This window comes from Malaclemys terrapin, chromosome 4, assembly GCF_027887155.1.
Source record: "Malaclemys terrapin pileata isolate rMalTer1 chromosome 4, rMalTer1.hap1, whole genome shotgun sequence".
In the NCBI taxonomy this organism is placed as follows: domain Eukaryota; kingdom Metazoa; phylum Chordata; order Testudines; family Emydidae; genus Malaclemys; species Malaclemys terrapin.
Genome location: NC_071508.1, coordinates 58,421,814 through 58,441,742, shown reverse-complemented (window position 1 = coordinate 58,441,742; position 19,929 = coordinate 58,421,814). Strand labels below are relative to the sequence as shown.

At 38.8% G+C, this 19,929-nt stretch overlaps 1 protein-coding gene across 1 annotated transcript in view; it reads right to left on the bottom strand.

Moving 5' to 3' along the window:
• Positions 1-6,146: 6,146 nt before the first annotated feature.
• PARVA (parvin alpha) overlaps positions 6,147-19,929 on the bottom strand; it is an 89,250-nt gene continuing 75,467 nt past the window's right edge. Inside the window, exons 11-13 of the mRNA XM_054028613.1 lie at positions 19,074-19,175; positions 18,152-18,224; positions 6,147-11,984 (exon numbers count right to left, since the gene is read on the bottom strand). Of these exons, the coding sequence (XP_053884588.1) occupies positions 11,908-11,984; positions 18,152-18,224; positions 19,074-19,175 (252 nt within the window). The 3' untranslated portion in view covers positions 6,147-11,907. The remainder of the gene's footprint in view (positions 11,985-18,151; positions 18,225-19,073; positions 19,176-19,929) is intronic.

Sequence of the window (19,929 nt, the reverse complement as noted above, 5' to 3'; positions counted from 1 at the left end):
AAAATTGTGTTTGGGTTAACTCAAAATTAACCATTCCATTTAGGTTTGGAGTGGGTTGTGTGACGGGTTGGATCACAGAAACCTCCTTGGGAGCTGCCACCCGATGTGCAAAGACTACCTCTGCTCCTGTTTTCCCTGCCAGCTCAGGACTCCAGCACCCTGTCTTGCTGAGACAGACACTCCCGTCTGGCTCCAGACACAGACCCAGGGTCTGAATCACTTGTCCCAAAGCTGCAAGTTTACCTGAAAACAGCTCACAGTAGTGTGCTTGTCTTTAGCACTCAGATGCCCAACTCCCAATGGGGTCTAAACCCAGATAAATACGTTTTACCCTGTATAAAGCTTATGCAGGGCAAACTCATAAATTGTTCGCTCTCTATAACACTGATAAAGAGATATGCACAGTTGTTTGCTCCCTCAGGTATTAATACATACTCTGAGTAAATTACTAAATAAAGTGATTTTATTAAATGCAGAAAATAGGATTTAAGTGGTTCCAAGTAGTAACAGACAGAACAAAGTAAGTCACCAAGCAAAATAAAATAAAATGCGCAAATCTATGCTTAATCAAACTGAATACAGATAATCTCACCCTCAGAGATGCTTCAGTAAGTTTTTTCTCAGACTGGACACCTTCCAAGCCTGGGCACAATTCTTTCCCCTGGTACAGCTCTTGTTCCCGCTCAGGTGATAGCTAGGGGATTCTTCATGATGGCTCCTCCCTCCCCTTGTTCTCTTCCACCCCTTTATATATCTTTTGCATAAGGTGGGAACCCTTTGTCCCTCTGGGTTTCCACCCCCCCCCTCACTGGAAAAGCACCAGGTTAAAGATGGATTCCAGTTCAGGTGACATGATCACATGTCACTGCAAGACTTCATTACTCACTTGCCAGCACACACATATACAGGAAGACTCACAGGTAAACAGCCATCTGCAGACAATGGGAGTCATCAAGATTCCAAACCATCCTTAATGGCCCACACTTTACATAATTACAATAGGCCCTCAGAGTTATGTTTTATATTTCTAGTTTTAGATACAAGAGTGGTACATTTCTACAAATAGGATGATCATACTCAGTAGATTATGAGCTTTGTAATGATACCTTACAATAGACCTTTTGCATGAAGCATATCCCAGTTACATTATATTCACTTATATTTTTATAAAACCATATAGACCCCACAACGTCACAGGTTGTTTATGTTTTTTATAGAAAATGTCAAAATTCAACATTTTGACTTTTTCAGATTTTTTAAAAATATGAATAATTCAGCAAAACCAACATGAATTTGTGAAATGTTTTGGTGTTACCAAATCTGCATTTTTCATTGAAAAAAAAAATGCAACTGAAAAATGCTGCCAAGCTTTATTCCTGAGCTCTTTGGGGCTATACCAAATTAAGTCCCTCTTAAAACTTGACCCCCCTTCTTCAGTGCCACTCATCCTAATACAATTAAGACATGAAACCTGCCCAAGTGGAAGACTTTCTTGTGTTATTTTTCATAAGATAGCTACTTGTAAACATGATGTAGTTCTAGCTAATTGTGCTATCTAGGTTCTTTTCTAGACGATGAGCGTACCTTCACTGTGATATATGAGCACTTCACTAATTATAAAGCATACACACAGAGATATATTTCTCTCTCTTTTCCCTGGACTATGTTTATTTTAAATATTTTCAGGATTGTTCTAAATATTTTTCTTTACAGATGGTGTTACTGTGGGAAGCCTCAGTCAAGTATCTGTGGGCCTAGTTCTCATTTATAGTGAGGCCTGCTCTGGGAGTAGAAATATAATTTATGCCTACTTTAGGGCCCCTTTACACTGCTAGAGGGACATAAAGGGGATATAGAGTAAAAGGATTCAGGCCTTGGGTTTTGCAATTTGCTCCGAAAGTGCTAAGGTCTGTGAGGTAGTTAATTGTCCTTTGTTAGAAATGACCTCCTTAATTCTATTAGTTCTTTAGTTCTATTAGTCTTAATTCTGTTGACAAATTATGGTCAGTTATGTTTTAGATTTCCATCTTCACATTTGATGAGTTTGCTTGGGTTTCAGATGTTAGTGGTACAGTATTGTCTTTTAGGAGAGTGCATTCTCACCCAGTTCAATGCCACAATAGGGGTTTATTTTAGCAACATCCTGTCCTCTTAAATCTTTTCAGCCCATCTTTAAAAAGAAAGATATAGCTATTTATGAAAGCAGCCTAAATTCCAGAGCAACTTTGTTATAAGAAGTGTGATGATAATTGTTACCTGGCTAAAACGGTGGTTTTTGCTTTTTGACTCCTCTATGGAAATGTCACTCCTAAGGACCGTTTTTTCCATATGCCAACAAAGTTTAGGTTCCTTTAAAGGACACTGCAGGAACTTCCAGGCTAATAAGCACCTGGAATAATAATAATTGTTCTTTCAAGGGATGCTAGGTGAAAAACAGTTCTGCCTATCTGACATAGCCTTTTTATTTTTTGCAACAGGTATACTATAAGATTTTCTACATTTGTTCTCTATAAATACAAGATCTTGTATTGTGTATAAAAGACAAGAAAAAACTAAATTCTAATAAGCCAAATTCTCCAGTCCACACTCTATCAAAAATCCCATGTGTTTCAACAGGAATTTTTCCTGAGTCAAGGACCGTAAGACTTGATCCAATGTACTGAAATTATGCAGAGAAAATGCATTTCTTTATTTTATGAATATTAATGACCTCACCCCTGCTTTTGTTTCGTAAACCTAGAAAATGGGAATTAATTATACTGGTTTAACTCAAACTCATTGACATGTAAGGACAATCAATTCGGAAGGCAAACTGTTGCAGCTCCCTCCCCGCCCCCCACCCCTGGTCTTTCTGGGATCAGTTTTTGTAACGTGATCTCATAAAAATTTATTGTAGGCTATAACTGATATACTATATTTCACTCGTGAAGAGCATTGGTGTGGAGGCCAAGTAAATTAAAACCAGAATATTAATGTGGTAGACTCTGATTTACAATAATGTACATGAAAATAAAGGGGTTAATTTGTCTTGATAAAATGAAGTAAAGCTGCTATTGTGGAGGAAAAAATGAAGCTAGACATTATGACACTGTCTGAGCTGAGCACTTGCTCCTGACACAGTAGATTGCTATTATGTAATTAAGAGTCCACAGCTGCTTTAATTTTGTCCTTTCTCTGTCCTCAAGTGCCATTTAAAACACCGGTTCAGAAGTATCTGGAGAGTTAGAAGGTTTGAGACACCAGAAGTTAATAACTTAATAGCTTTAATATGCTTTTTTAAACGATATTATTTAATTGTTTTGATCTCTTAGACATTCATGCATGTAGGTGCAGTTCCAGCACCAATCTGAATAGAACCCACTAGGGCATCATCACGAGTGCAGTGGCAGTATTAGATATCCCTCAAGCAGCTACAATGCACCCCAGCCTCTATGCAAGTGTAGAACCCCACAGTGATCCCCACGTTGCTGGGGATTCCCTCTGAGCCAGCTGCATGGCAACTTCTCTACCTTCTATAGGTAGCATTGACACTCCCCACTATCCCAAAGCAACCTGGTCATCTGGGTGCACATCTGCGTTGCTGGCTGGATGCATTGTCTCTCCAGCTCCTTATGTTGGGCAGCACAGAGTACCAATGAGAACCTCAGGGATGTTCCCTCAAGTCAGCAGCATTGCCAACCCTCTGCTTTTCCATAGGGACTAGAATTTCACAGGAACCTTGGTATTTTCCTCTCTCCAGTTTCCCGTTTTGCACTGATGTATCCACCACAGCACAGGGAGGTCCAATGGCTATTGCACTGGACTAGGCCTCTGGAGACCTGGATTCTGTTCTCAGCTCTTCCACTGACCTGCTGGGTGATGTTAGGGAAGTTACTTTGCTTCTTTTCTCCTCCCACACCTTCTTTAAGATTATAAGCCCTTCAAGGCAGGGACTGTCTCTGTGTTTGTGGAGTGGCTAACACAATGAGGCCTCTAGGCACCACCATAACACAAATATTAATAAGCACACACCAAACAAACAGCTCACCAGTCAACCACACGGAGTGAATCATATCTGCCTAAAACTTAATATTAAAGTTGAAGGTGTTGCCAACATTCTGTTACTATGCAGATGATTTGCTCTCTTGATCACTAAATCCCAGATCCTAAATAGGACTTAGGCACCTAAGTATCTTTGAGAATCTGGATCAAAGAGCCTCACACACAGAAAGCATCCTTTGCGCTGTTTCTTCAGCCAGCATGCAGACAAAACTCCTAATGACTTCAAATCACTTCCCCTGAATGACTTCAGGGTTGGGTAAAAATAATAGATGGTATGTATCCCTCTGAGCTAATTTATGAAATAACTATTGAGGATACTTTGAAGGGAGCAGGTCTTAAAGGTAACTCAGTACCCAGTAAGTATGGTGCTGTGATGGCCACATTAGGGCCTTAAATCCTAAATATAAGGTGAAAATCCACATACCACATCTCTTGCTAACATACATATTTCTGTGTAACATGGGATCTTACTTATACAGGGTTCAATCCTGCAAATTAATCAAAGGGACTACTCAAATGTTTGAAGTTAAGCATGTGCTTACATGCTTTTCTGGATTGGGGTGAGAATGCTCAGCACCTTGCAAGATTGAGACCATACACAAAATTATCTGCTATTCTCTTGTACCAGAGAGAGTGTGTTTGTATCTGATGGAAAAAAACAATGAGGATTGTTTTTAGAAAATATATTGCATGAACATCTTAGTCGCAGGGTTTTTTCCTTATGTAATTTAATAGAATAATATGTTCACCTAATATAATACTTTGCCTAATAAATCAGAAAAATGACTATAATTGGTGCAGTTAGTTATTCTAAACATCAGAAGTTCTGAGCAGTGAATTGTGTTTATTAGTGACAGCTGAAAACTTTTGAGTCTCAAAATGTAATAAAATAGTATATTTTTTTTAAAAATAATTGTGGTAGCACACAATAGTGTGGTATTAATTTTCACCAAATTTTGAGTGGTGCAAGTATCAAAGAAAGAAGACATCAGGTATTCAGTGTGAAATCAATTGAATCAGGTAAAAATTAGACTGAATATCAGGACATTTCTAACCTGAGGTCTGTTAGAATGTGGCATAGTTTCATAAGGGAGGTAGCACAAACCCATTGTTGGATTCCTTTAAATTTGATTTGGAAATAGAATGGAGGGACAAATCCTGCACTGACTGGTGGATGGAATAAGTGACTTTATAAGAATTTCCCACCACCAGTTTCTTTGCAAAGACTTTAGGAAAAGGCCATACAGATTTGTGATTTTGTTACTATCACTCTGTATTCACCCTTGTGGCTAAAATCGCAACCCTGCAGTCCTTTCACAAACACTTCTAAGTCATGCAATTCAGATACAGTTTAATTGCTTGACTGTGGTACATATGTGTTAGCATTAAAATGACCTACTTTATTGAGAAAGCAATTTAATATAACAGCATGCAAATAGTAAACAATGCTGCATTAAAACTACTGTGTATATATAAGTATCACAACAAAGTTTCATTACAAAAATTAGGTCCCCAAAGCTTTCTTAACAATGCTGAAGAAGAGCTCTGTGTAAGCTCAAAAGCTTGTCTCACCACCAGAGTTGTTCCAATAAAAGATATTACCTCACTCACCTTGTCTCGCTAATATCCTGGGACCAATCCAGCTACAACAACAATGCATTAACCAACCACAGTTACTTTATGTACTGGAAAGGTTTAACTGCAATAGTTTACATACGTTGCTGACACACTATTGAATAACACAACTGAAATATTTCACAGACTATGATATAATACTTCACTGTGAAAGTGTCTAATATGCCAACAATAACCAGGAGAGGCAGGGTGTCCTTTGCCTACACTATTTTGAGTCAGGTACAGCCTTTTCTGTACCCGCTGCTGCTAATAGGCTCAAGCATATGTTTACATGTCTGTTTTATCAACCCACTTTCAGCTGTCACCAACCTTCACAGATAATAATAATAAACACCAAGCACACCCACAAGGAGATAATTGGGAGTGGGGAAAATGCACACAGAGGGCTTGGAGTTCCAGGGATGTACAACCACGTAACCTTGCTACTTTTTGCTTCATAAATCATCTTTAGCACAGACAGTAACATGCAATTCTGATTTTCAGGTGTGATTTTTATTGTGTATCTTAACAGATCTTTCAGAAAAAGCACAAGAAATATTGGTAATGTAGTGTCTCTCTTATTTACAGAGTACATAAAATACATGTTTATAAAAGCCATTAAATCTGCAGTTGAAGGCATGTGGGTTAATTTATATAAACCAGCAAAATTAGATATATATTTTATGAAGCAAGAATTGCAACTCTTTTTTTGTGTGTTGCACATTTAATTATTGTGATCTTGAATTTTATAACCAAACAATGAAATGGGACTAATAATACTGGAAAGCATAGAATTATTAAAACTATTAGACTGCAGACAGGTTGAATATGACAAAGTTGTTTTTAACTAATAGATTCAGGGCAAGCAAGCACAGATTTAGACTCAGATACAAAGAATTTAGCCCTCACAAATGTTAAATTATCAGAGGGCATTAGAAAGTAGAACATTTGTGATTCTGATATATTTATTATTTTGGCTCCAATATCTACTTACAATAGACTACTTTGCATGTGAACAATTTTTTAAAAAATCATATTCTAACCTAATTTTCACTTTACATGAAACATTTAATCTGTGACTGCATTAACTTCAGAAAAATGCAACAATAGTTCTCACGATAAGATGATAAAAGACCACTAAGTAATGCTGCAGAGAAGGCTACAAGTATTATTCAAGGCACTATTCTACTCTGGGATGTTCAGCACATTCAGAGGCTTTGAGTGAAGACAACATTATGAGAGGAGATCAAAAATAAACAAATAAAAAAGGTCTAAAGCTAATATGTACTATATCTAATATTCATACATATTTCTGCCTAATGAAATAAAACCCATCACATTTTAAAGCCATTCCGTTTAACAACATTTGTGGCTTGGAGTAGAGTATCTGCTAAGTGAATCTGAAATATGGATTTAAAAACATGTCCCTGCGAAATCAATGGACAATGCAAAGGTCAGTCACACTGATCAAGCATCATTTGTCTTAATTAATACAGCTTGTCTGAACATAAAAAATACCCAAAGCCTATCTTGAGACCCTGCTGTAAAACAGAAGGGACCAATGCTCTGCTGGTACAACTCCAATTACTTCAGTGGAGATACACCAGCAGAGAATTTGTTCCAAAGAGTAAACATAAGTAGACTTTACTTAGAATGTTAGGGCCGTATCCAGCAGTTGCTGGTCCACAGAAGTTCCATGAGCTTTCCTGAGCTATGAAGATGTACAGGCTGCTGCTCCCTCTTTTGAGAGAGAGAAGTACCTAGCAACTAAGGAATGCTGAGGATTAGGCATTCTGTGAGCACCCCTTTTCATGGACAGTCCATTTGCAATATATAGCAACCCATCTCTATGGACACGATATTGGAGAAACAGAAGAACTCACTCAGCCCTGACATCTTTTCACAGGCTCATTCTTCCCTAGCTGACTGAATGTCAGTCAGATGGAAAAAAAAATTGGAGAAGCCATAGCCTTAAGATCTTAGAACCTCAGTTGGTGACAACTCCATTTTGGAGGTCTCTTCTGAGAAATAGAGACTACTTGGCTTAGACACTTGCCCTTCCTCATTGTCAGACAAAAAGTAACTGGGGAGGGGAGGCTCCACCAGGACTCTACCTATTGCAGAGGGCTCCCCTCTACAAACAACCCGAAGGTCATTATGGGGATGGGGAAGACCCACACAGCACTGCATGGCTGTGATGGGAGATAGATGAATTAAGAATTGGGAAGCAGAGCACTCTCTGCTCTCCTAGCATTTGTTAACACCCATGGTAAAGATTTTTCTTTCTTTCTTTTTTGATCCCTCATGGCACATCAATATTCTCTCAGCCTTCTGTGGTCCGAGAAACCTGTGGACCTTCATGTCACAGAAAGCCAGAGATTATTTTGCTGGATCGGGCCCACTGAATTTCAATGTAATCTTAAAACATTGTCCTTTAAAATTGCTACCATTGATGTGGAAATATTTAATCATTTACAAGAATTATAAATAAAGCCATAATTGACCTAAAACTTAAATCACCTCTAAGCCAATGGGACAAATTCAAGTTCAGTTACACTGCTGTAAATCAGGAGTAACTGCACTGTTAACTAAGAGCAAAATTTTACCCAATTAGCTTCACATAAGTAAGGTGCAGGCCAAATATTACTTGATAAAGAGAAAACTGACTACAGTAATATTCTATTTTTCTATTTTTTCTATATTAAAAGCAATAAATATTAGATATCTATAGATTAGATTTCATATTCATTTTATAGGCTATTTAAATCTATATAATCAGAAATATAAGCAGTAATCCATTGGCCTGTAATGTGTGTGTGTGTGTGTGTGTAAACTATTATACTGTTCTAGGTTTATACTACTTGTGTTCTCATATAGTTATATAAGATTTTAGTTTACAAAAATTCTTGCTATAAAACAGATGTTCATATAAAAGTTTAAATTTTGTTTTGAAAAACAATGAGATTTTATAGTCTTAAGTGTCCAACAATTACTGTACTGTAAGTATTTCACAATTCTGTCCATTGATTTGTTTTAGATGGAATTTACTGAAACAAAAAATTTGCCAATTACTTCATTAGCAGAGCAACCCATAATAAGAATTAGGACGAATGCACAGATGCAGGAAACGACTAGTTTTGCTGTCCATAATCTTTCTTCTGTGCACAGAGAGCTAACTGTCTTCCTAAAAAAGCGCTCTCCTGAAAACAAAGGCAGTTAAAAATATATGCTTTGCTCATATAATATGTTCAGTGTGTGTGAGAGTGCCATGTCTTTCCAGATGAATTAAATCTGTAAAAAATAAAATAAAGAACTGAGCTGTGGCATTCTAGCAGTTACTAGCCTATAGACTTGTAGATGGACAAAATAAATGCCAAATAACCAAAGGAGGAAAATCTGAAACTTCCTGACAAAGTATGAAAACATACTGTAACTATGGGTATGTACAGGAGAACACTTCTGGCTGACTTTCAAAAAAACCCACCACAGGATGAGTTCCTATTGTTTATCTCCTCAAAAGGTCAATAATACTGAGATCTAGAACAACATTAACTAATCAGATAACATATACAAATTAGAGCATTTTGACTGGGAGCAAAAAGTCCAATTATTTACCTCTTAAAAAAAAAGAAAATATTTTTTCTTTTCTAAACCTCTCACTTCATAAGCCCTTTAGAAACTCCGTTTAAAAGGAAAAGCTGCCATGCATTTGAAAACCATTACTAAAATGTAGGGATATCCAGATAGTCTTTGGATATTCAGAAAGTAAGTAACAATACAGATATTGAATACTTGGTTCAGAGAACATCCTGGTTTATTGTTCCTTGAATTAAATATTGACGTTATCTTTGCCTCAGTCAATATTTACCTCTCAGAGTAATGAATCTCAATAAGCACCTCAACCAAAGTTAATATCAGCTTATTATTTAACATCACTTAGTATCCATGGAAGAACATCATTGCTTGATTTAACACTAATGACTGCACTGAAAAACAAATGAGCAAAAACTGCAAAATAAAATATTTAGCGCTTTAGATAATGAGTAACATAAACCTGTTATGAATAATTCTTACCAGCATTGCATTTCTTCAGATAAACTGATTCAAGAGACCACAGGCATGGTTCTCCTTTCACCTATACTAATTTTACACTGGTGTAATTCATAGAGTTTGAGGCCAGAAGGGACCACTATGGCCATCTAATCTGACCTGCAGCATAACACCGGCCAAAAATTTTACCCGGTAATTCCAGCCCTAAAAGAATTTTTTTTTTCTTTTCAACTATTTAAGTGAACACTACTGAGCCCAATAACATGTGGCTGAGTCGGAGCATCCCTCTTAGAAAGACATCTAAATCTTGATTTTAAAACTCTAAGTAATTATTAATTTACTACTCTCCTTGGTAACCACTGGTTTCAATGGCACTGTTCCTGATTTAGACTCATGCAATGTGATCTACTAGCATGGACACCTATGCCTATCCAATTGAGGCCTGATAGAGGTGCGAGAGGAGAAGCAGGCCCCATGTCTTCTGTGTGTCTTACAACTGAAAATGTAAAATCATCACAGCTCATGAGTGTCATGATTCGAGCGGAAAAATAATTCTTGTTCATCTAAAACTTCCACAGAATCTTGTATTGTAACAATCTCAGCAAGTCTGAGTTAATGCCAAAAAAATGCATTAGAATGTGAAGGGTGGAGGACTGTTTCCAGAAAATAACAATCATACTTTTGCGTGATGTACATTGTACAACAAAACAATTCAATCATGAACTAACCAAGGGGATAGACACTGCCTCCTTTTATGTAAATAAATCTAAACTAGCAACATACAAGGCCTGCAGCTCAATGTATAAAACAGACTATAGAGAAAAACAGGCACTATTTTATTTTCTATTTAATTTATAGAATTTCTTTCTAAAGTAAAGGCAAAATATCAAAGTAAAAAAAATAAGTTGTTTATCCCGTATTTTTTAGGCTACAGTATTTAAGTGCTATCCCATCTAATAGTTTTACAAATATTACAGTATGATACACTACAAACTTTACTTTTCTTGATCACTCTTTACCACTTTTATTAAAATGTGTATGCTCAAACACGCCTCACTACTCTTACACGATATTAGGCTTTTGGCCTAATTTTTCAAAAGTGAATAGTGATCTTGCATGCTTCCATTTCTGGGTGCCTAACTTGAAGCAACCTAAAGAGGTCTGATTTTCAGTAAGTATTGAGCACCCACTTTCTGAAAATCAGGCTTCTTTAAGGCCTTTAGTTGGGAACCCAGTTTTTTTTTTAAATGTAGGCTTTAATTATTAATTCCTTGTGCCCTTCCAACATACTGCATAATTTATACTAATTATATTTTTCTAAACTGTTCATTTTAAGTAAAAACAATTCCCTTACTTCAGTTTCTACTGTCCCTGGGTGTCTTTGTAGGATAGATCCTATACTTATGAAGAGGCTGTATTATAAGGTTTTGACACTGTAATGAATTTTGTACTTTGCAGTAAAGGTCTTCTCATTGCACAGAATCAAGCATACAAGCTGTAAAGAGTGCTGTTCCGACTGATCGACAATGCACATTTAAATCAGAACATCACATCATTACGAGTCTGAAGGAATAAGTAGTCATATCAGTTAGTACCCAGAAAATTTAAGCCTTGATTTATACAACAACATAAAATAGTTAACCGGGTTTAGTGCCTTTTACAGATCTCGTCTTCTTAACTCCAGTGTGAACCATCACATCCTACTTATCCTTCCATACACATTCAGTAAGTTAGCAGGATCCCCTGATGCATCCATCTTATTATGGATAGAAGACATTGTCTTCTCTCAGATTAGAAAAATAACTGATTTCCCCCCCCAAATTATTATTTAATATACAGCTGAAGATAACCTCCTATTGGTTCTAAAGTCCAGTTTAATTAAAGCTATCAAGTCTATCGCTTGTTGCTCTGAGTATTTTAAATAGACTAGAGAAATATTAATCAGAGATGGAATTCCCCAGAAGGTACCTAGTTATCTTCCTTCAAACTTTTTACTTCATCATTTCATTTGGTTTAATGTAGCCCTAATTTTAAGCATATGGTATAATAAGCGTAGCAAGAATAATCAGTTCAAAACACTTCTGAGAAATGATTCAGCTCCTTTAAAAAATACAAATGCAAAGGGATGACCATGAAGTATACGATTGTTTGTTGTGATGGGTTGCTTTGTTAACAGACGTTCATCTGTCCCAAATAAATTCCTCACTCCACATTCCGGTATTTGGTAAACAAATTGTACAGCACTCTCAGTGTGGACTTCAAGTCACAATTTACAATATCTAGAAAAAGAAGGGGAAAAGGGAAAATCAGCTCTTTTCATGACATCCAGGAAGCCCCAGAAAAAATGCCCATCCTTCTTGCATGCAAGTACATTCTTCTCTCCTCAGTCTCTTCCCCAAATACACAATCACAAACGTAGGAAGCGCGGGTATGGAAGATGGACAAATATAAGAACAATTTTTGACCAGGCCATCAACCCAGCCACAATTTTACAGCCACACTTAATTGTAGGTGCAGATGAATACAGAACACACAACTTCCTGATTTGCAAATACTGTCAGCTAGTTAGATGTCTACATGCAAAAAATTAGCACCCGTGATTATTTGTACCTACAAAATTTCACCCACATTTGATTGTGGGTGAAAAGTTGCAGGTATAAATCTGGAAGCAGTTTTTTTTTTTAAATTGACACTCAGGGCCTGATCTTCCAGTCGGACTGTTCAGATATGGAGGGGCTGCAGGATTGGGTCCATACTGAATAAAACATATTCTGTTAGATATTTATTTAGCAAGAAAATTAAAGCACTTCGACATTCTTAAGGTGAGATTTTTCTAAAACACCTTGGGAGTTCGGTGTACAAATGCCTCTGAAAGTTGTTGCTGAAGATCTCACATCCCCAGTCCTTAAAAAGTTAGGAACATGGTCAAGTAGATGGCTGAATTGGAGCCTCAACCGATATATATCTAAGCTTAAACAACCCCCACCTTTGTGAAACAAGAGAGCTAATGAATGTCCACTCTGTATCCGAGAGAGGTTGTTGAGAAAGTCAATGTTATTGTGACAGAATATATATCAAATTAAATGACCCAAATCACTGCTCTGGTCCGTGTAAACAAGTCATCTTCAAAGCATGCAGGCAGTCCTAGCAAATTATGTAATTATCAAAATAATATTGCCATTCTAGTAGTTATATTGCAGTCTTTTATGCGATTCTGAAGATTACACAACAAATGTCTATGCTCTAATGGTCCAGTCCAGCCAAACCCATGCATGGTTTTCCAAGCTATGCAAGCTGTAGAAGGCTGTGGACATTGGCTACATGGCAAGGCAGCTGCAGAAGCCATACAAAAAAAAAGCTTCATTTCCAGAGTTGAGTAATTATGGAGCCTCCTGAGTTTCATGAAGGGACTATTCCACCTAACGGAATTAATGAATCCCTAGGCCCCTTCACTTTGTTGCCCCTTGGAAGACACAGATAGGTTCCAGGAGCTAATAGGCAAGGCTATAAAATGTAAAAAATCCCAAAGCTGCTGGGAATCAAGAGAAGGGCATTTCTACACAGCCCAGATTGCTACAGTTATGGTCTGCCTTTCTACCTCTAAAAAGGGGAAGTTCCCCCATCAAGCCTGGAGCTGGGAATCTTGGAGTCACATGACCCCCTTTATTCCCTTGTAGAGGAGTCCTACAGAACTTAATGGAAAACTTTGCACAAATATTTTCAAACCACCCCATAAAATGTATCTGAAAATTTCATAATCTCTATGGAATTCTACAGGATTACTCCTGAGGGCATTCTGCGCCAAAAATTTAAAAATTCTGCGCACAATATTTTAAAATTCTGCATGTTTTGTTTGTCAATAAATAAATGCAGAGGCTCCAGCATGGCAGTGGGGAGCACAGGCTGCCAAGTGAAGGTGGTTGGGGCTCAGCGGAGGGGTCTGGATGCTGGGGGAATGGGGCTTGTTGGGGTGTGGGTCTGGGTGCATCTAGTTGGGTGTCTGGATGTGGGGGCTCAGGCTGGTGCAGGAGGTGGGTTATCAGGGAGGGGGTTTAAGTGAAGGGAGCTCAGTGGATGGTGGTCTGGGTTCAGGGGTTGGGGTCTGGAGACAGGGGGTCCTGAGGCAGGGGGGCTCCAGATGCAGGGATTGTGGTTCAGTGGGGTGAGGTTTGGGTATGGAGGGCTAGGGGAGTTCTGGAAGTACACAGTGAGGCTTGGCAGGGGTGTCTGAGTATGGGAGGTCCAGATGCATGGGTGTAGGGTGGATGGGGGAGCAGCTCCCGGTACAGTGACCCCTCCCACCACAGTTAAGGAGCGATGGGGGCAGGAAGCAGGTGAGGATGCTGAGCTTCCTGCAGCTAGGGGAGGTTTCCGGGGGTGGGTCTGAGGCAGCCCCAGACACTCCTTGCAAGGAAAGAGGAAGTCGTGTCTTCTCCTGCCTCCAGCCCAGCTGGGTCTAGCAGCTGACCCCAGCTCAGGTTAGGAGCCACTGGCTGGGGTGTCCCTAGCCCCGCGGTGATTTGCCTCTCCACCAGCTGCTTCGGGTGCATGAAATGATGTACCTGCTCTGCTAGAGAGTGGTGTGTGACTGCTCTTGCAGATTCTCTTTGCTCCCCTTTCAGAAAGTCATTTTTCTGCGGGGAAGCAAAGAAATCTGTGGGGGACATGATTCTGCACATGTGCAGTGGTGCAGAATTCCCCCAGGAGTACAGGATGGTTAAAAAAAAAACCTCTAGAAAGACTAATCATTTCTATTCACTTCCATAACACTGAATTCTATTAATTTTTTATAGAACTCTATTATATTTCTATAGAAACATAATTTTATCAAATTCTTCTCATAATAGTTCATTTCCATGGCTGGTTTCTAAAATGGAGTGTCACCCAGAAGGAGCTTGCACTCGACAATGCTTTAAAATTCTTCTTCACTCAGTCATGGATGAGGAGACACAGGCCGAGTGCAAAAATTCCTATGAGTCCTAGCGGTACTGATGGAAGTCCAACCAGGATCTGGACTATGAGCCATGGAGTTTATCTTCTGCCGGAGTGTGCCCCTTAAATATTAGAGTTGGATGGCCTGAAAAGCTGGCTGCATTCTGGAGACCACAATTTAATTGTGTTTGTGTTCACATTTTAAATTACACCCGCACCAAGTTTCTGCCTGCATTTGTGCTGTAACCGAAGGCCAACAGCCTTGCACCATGCAAGAACTTGCAAGCTCAAGGCTTTCATTAAAGACTGATGAACAGAGTTTATGAAATCACTTCTGCTGTATGCAGTTAGGGCCATTTTAGAAAGAAAATCATAATGACTAGTAAAGAAAACAATGATGGCCAAAATTGGGAACCTAAATTTAGGCTCTTCGGTCCATATTCACTTCAATGCAAGCTGTGCTCCTAAATCATTTAGGTGCTTTTGAAAATCCCATCCTTAGGTACGTAAACATGGACTTCAGAGTCTAACTTTAGGTTTTTTTTTCTGAAAATGTTGGCTGATGACATTTAGCATCATATCTGTAGACATCTCTTGAATACAAAGTAGTAGTAAAAGATAAAATTAAGGGGGCCCTTTTAAGCCCTTTCATTGTATATAATTGCAAATAATATATTGCAAATAACAAAAATAAATGGGTGGCCTTGAAAAAGTTAATACCATGCAGATATGCTAATTTATTTACCATATTCACTATTTTTTCTACATATGTTTTTCATATTCTGCAGCATTTATTCATCAGAAATTTCATACAAGCTGTGTAGGAATTTTAAGACTATTTAGTATACACATTTATAGTAAGATACTTTCCAATGCTCTTTTGCTCTCTGGAAATTTTAGGCATGGGCATTGTGCCCAATGTAACAACACATAAAACAGATGCATTTTTCCATTCACATTGGGCAGGAAGTTTCATATTAAGCATTTCAATAAATGCACAAGAAATGGCATATATATATCTCATATATATAAATCAAGCCATAGGGACATTTCTTGTGCATTTCTTGTGCATTTTTCCATTCACATTGGGCAGGAAGTTTCATATTAAGCATTTATATATATATATATATATATATATATATATATTATATATGCCATTTCTTGTGCATTTATTGAAATGCTTAATGTGAAACTTCCTGCCCAGTGTGAATGGAAAAATGCACAAGAAATGCACAAGAAATGTCCCTATGGCTTGATTTATATTGGAAAAATTAGCTGTCCCCTAGAGCAGTAAATACCTGAAAAATTAAAATGCCATAAGAATTTTAAACCTCCACCAGGAGTGGGAGATCACAGCTACTCTCTGTTTCACATGAAACCCTGGATTTCACTATTTCCACCACCTTACTTTGATTGCCCAAACATAAGGCCTTGTGATATAGTCACCGTCAATGTAGCTAAAGTAGGCCTGCACGCAATAGTTCCAGCCACGAAGTGAAAAACTCTGATCAATATTGCCAGATTAAGGCATAGGCCTAAAGGTCTGTGCCCACAACCCCTGCTCCTGAGGCCTATGATTATGTCAGAATTTCAGCTTTTTTGTTTGTTTGTTTTGTAAAGTAAGGGCTTGTCTGTAGTTGAAATGCTACCACGGCACAGCTGCAGCTATTCCAATGTTGTGCTTCAATATAAACAGTACCTATGCCGACACGAGGTTTTCTCCGGTCAGCGTAGGTAATCCACCTCCCTGAGAGATGGTAGCTAGGTCAATGGAAGATTTCTTCTGTCAACCTAACACTGTCTACAGTGGGAGTTAGACTGGCTTAACTACGATAGTCAGGGATGTGGATTTCTCACACCCCTGAGCAATGTAGCTGGGTCGACCTAACTTTTTAGTGTAGACTAGGACTAAGCCTCTAGCTGTTATCATTACAAAGAAATAGTTGAAAAGGTGACCATAGCATATATGCTCTAGTGATGTCAGCCTTAGTCTGCAGACAACCTGCAATGATAGGTGTGAAAAGTCCGAACTGTCCCATTCATCTCTATGGGGTGTTACTTCCACACCATACTGTGCTGGAAATGTCCAGCCAACACCACCCAGAAAAGCATTGCGTGTGTGTCGGCAGAGTGCAGTAAGGCCAGCAAACAGATACCCCAACAGCCTGGGTGTAAGTACTGGGGCAGGGCCCTGCTGCCATTCCTGCCTTTTTGAGGGACCCTTGCTCTTCCAAGGGAAGCATGTGTGTATATAAGCAGTGAGGGGTGGGAAGGGGGAGAAGGGAGCTGCCACTCCTGAGAGGATAAGAGGGGCCCAAGTTGCTGTCCCTGTTTCTCTGGGAAGGGAGAGGAAGTCCTTGCCACACTACTCAAACTGGGAGATGGAACCATGGCTGGGGCGGGGCTACAGGTGTGGCGCCACAGAGGCACTCCAAGTCATATCATGGGGTGCCTCAGGCTCTGGATAGCCTCAATCCAGCCTTGTGAGTGGGACTTAAACCCATGTTTTTATATGAGAGTGCAAGGGTGAAATTCTGGTTCTACTAAAATCAATGGCGAAACTCTCACCATCTTCAGTGGGGCTCAGCTTTCCCCCCAAGTCTCAACCTCTTGCCTATAAATTTAGCAGCAGAAATACATAAGACGCAAGTCTGAAAATTCACCAGTATAAAAAGTCATCTCATGAAGATGAGGGAACATTGGATCAGATAAATGCAAAATATTTTGAATTTTCACAATTAAAAAAATATATCCCATCTCCTAGAACTGGAAGGGACCTTGAAAGGTCATCGAGTCCAGCCCCCTGCCTTCACTAGCAGGACCAAGTACTGATTTTTCCCCAGATCCCTAAGTGGCCCCCTCAAGGATTGAACTCTCAACCCTGGGTTTAGCAGGCCAATGCTCAAACCACTGAGCTATCCCTCCCCCCAATACTGTGTTCAAAGGCAACTCAATGAACATTTGATATTTGTCTTTTCCTACCACAATGAATAAGTCTTCGACACAACCCTTATGAATTATGTTGCACATTTTGGAGGGTTTAGCAGACGAAGGTGAAATGGGAGGGAGTAGGGTTATCCAGATGTGTGGGCAATACAATTCACAAATAATTTTTCATATTATTAATATCATCATCTGTTCAGTACAGGTGTTCATGATGGATAAGTCCTACCCTGGCCAGAGCAGAATTATCACCCGTTGTGTCCTTTGCAGAAGCACTTTTACTGGCAAAGGCAGGAATTGTCAAGGAGGGGCTGAGGAACACATGCTGAAAGGACTATGCTGCTTCTCTGAGGATCAGCATACACCCCCATGTAGCACTTGATGCTGATTGAAAGAGAGCTAGATACATACCCTAACCACAGATTGCCTGAGCACTACAGACAGACTTGCCTCTCTACTTTTGTCGATTAAGAGGTTCCTTGTACCCTCATCCCACCCGCAACACCACTGCACAGGATAGGATTTCATCCTTAAACTGATAAAAAGATTAATAATAAATAAAGTAGGATACCTTCTGGCCTCGGTTTTGGTTTTTCCAATCCTCCATCTTGCATTAGCTCAAATGAAAAGGACACATTAATGACCTGGTAATATAATGAACACATTCATTATTGTACATTATTTCCTGCCCAGTGTACATGGTTAGCATAGGCTGTGTTTAAGGCTACAGAGCCAAATCCTCAGATGGTATAAGTTGTCATGGGTCCATACATCAGAGGATCTAGTCCATAGAAACCAGGGAACTAATCATTATTCCAAGTATTTTTTGGTCAGAAATCAAAATATTTGCAAATGGAATTGTCCTGATCAGAATAGGAATTGGGCTCAACTGTCCACTGAGAGACAAGTTAGCTTGGTAAATTACTTAAAAATTAACAAAAATAAAATAGTAAAAATTGAACACTATACAGTCCAGGTACAAACAGACAGTTGAATTGCCTTGGATGAGAATAGAGATTGTGTGTGAAGACTAAGGGCAGTGATTGGTCTTAAAATTGTATATTGTGCATATAAGGGAATATGCCTTCATATTTTTAAACTATGTGAAATCTTGCAAATGTCCAGTTTTTGTTGTTCATAATTTTATTCCGCCAGCACTCAGGCACAGACGTCCTATTTAAGTCAGTGGTAATACTGAGTATTGCTCAATGGTAGCACTGCAGTGGCTGCCAACAACAGTTAATACTTCCTAGAAACCAGACAGTTAACACAATTTCCTCCTCTACTCAGATGAGGCAATAACCATAGTATCTCAAATACTACTGTGTAGTAAATGCTGGCAAATGCTGAATTTTTAATGGTGACCACTGTAGTTCCTTTTTTTTTTTTTAACCTAGGTAGAGTACATCAGTCTTACGTAAAAAGGTTTGTACGGTGTATTACAGAAAGTGTTTTTCTTTATATAAAAATATAAAATCCAACAACAGAATTACCTTTTGTTCAAAACTATCAGGAGTCAAGAAAAAGCTGTGCAGAGGCACAAAATAGCCCTCCAGGAGACCCATTAGCAGCACTAGGTACACACCGTCTGCAAACTGTAAGAGACCATGATATGTCTGAGTATATATTCTAAAACCATATAATTATTTTGGCTGATAAGCAAGATACCCTTTGCCTAATAAAGCCAGCTGGCAACACTACTAACCTAAACATTTTTAATTACATCAAAAGATTTAATCTATGTGACTTCTTATGCTTATATCAGGTATTACACTGTGTTATGCCTTCATGGCTAAACTGATCTGAGACTGACATAAACAAGTGGGCATATAAACACCCTGGAAAGAGGTTGTGGCCAGCAGAGACCTGCAGTTATGGGCGTCTTGTCATTGAAGGCTGAGTAGATTTGGTAACTGGGAAGTGGATTCATCACTGGAGGAACAGGGGGTTGTGAGCCCATTTCTGTAGTGTGGGAGCCTTGGGATGGCTGGTCTATGGAACACACTTTCAATTCAGATTCTGCTGGCCCTGTGGCAGAGGCACAGCCGTCTCTTCCGAACTGTTTGTGATATGGCACATAGCCCCAGAGCAGAAGCAAGTAGAAATGAATATGTCATCTAATGATTGCACAAGAAATCTCAATATATTGGAAAAAGAGGAGGGGAATAAAGAAACAAAAGGGTTGTCCAGAGTTTAGTAAAGTCCATATTAACCTATTTTTCAGTGTACACAATTATAGGTAGATGGCATCCATCTAACTGCTATGGTGCATCCTTATTTCATTATGAACTATAACTTCACACATTATGCACATGGTTTTCATACATGTTACTTTTAAATTTTAAAACA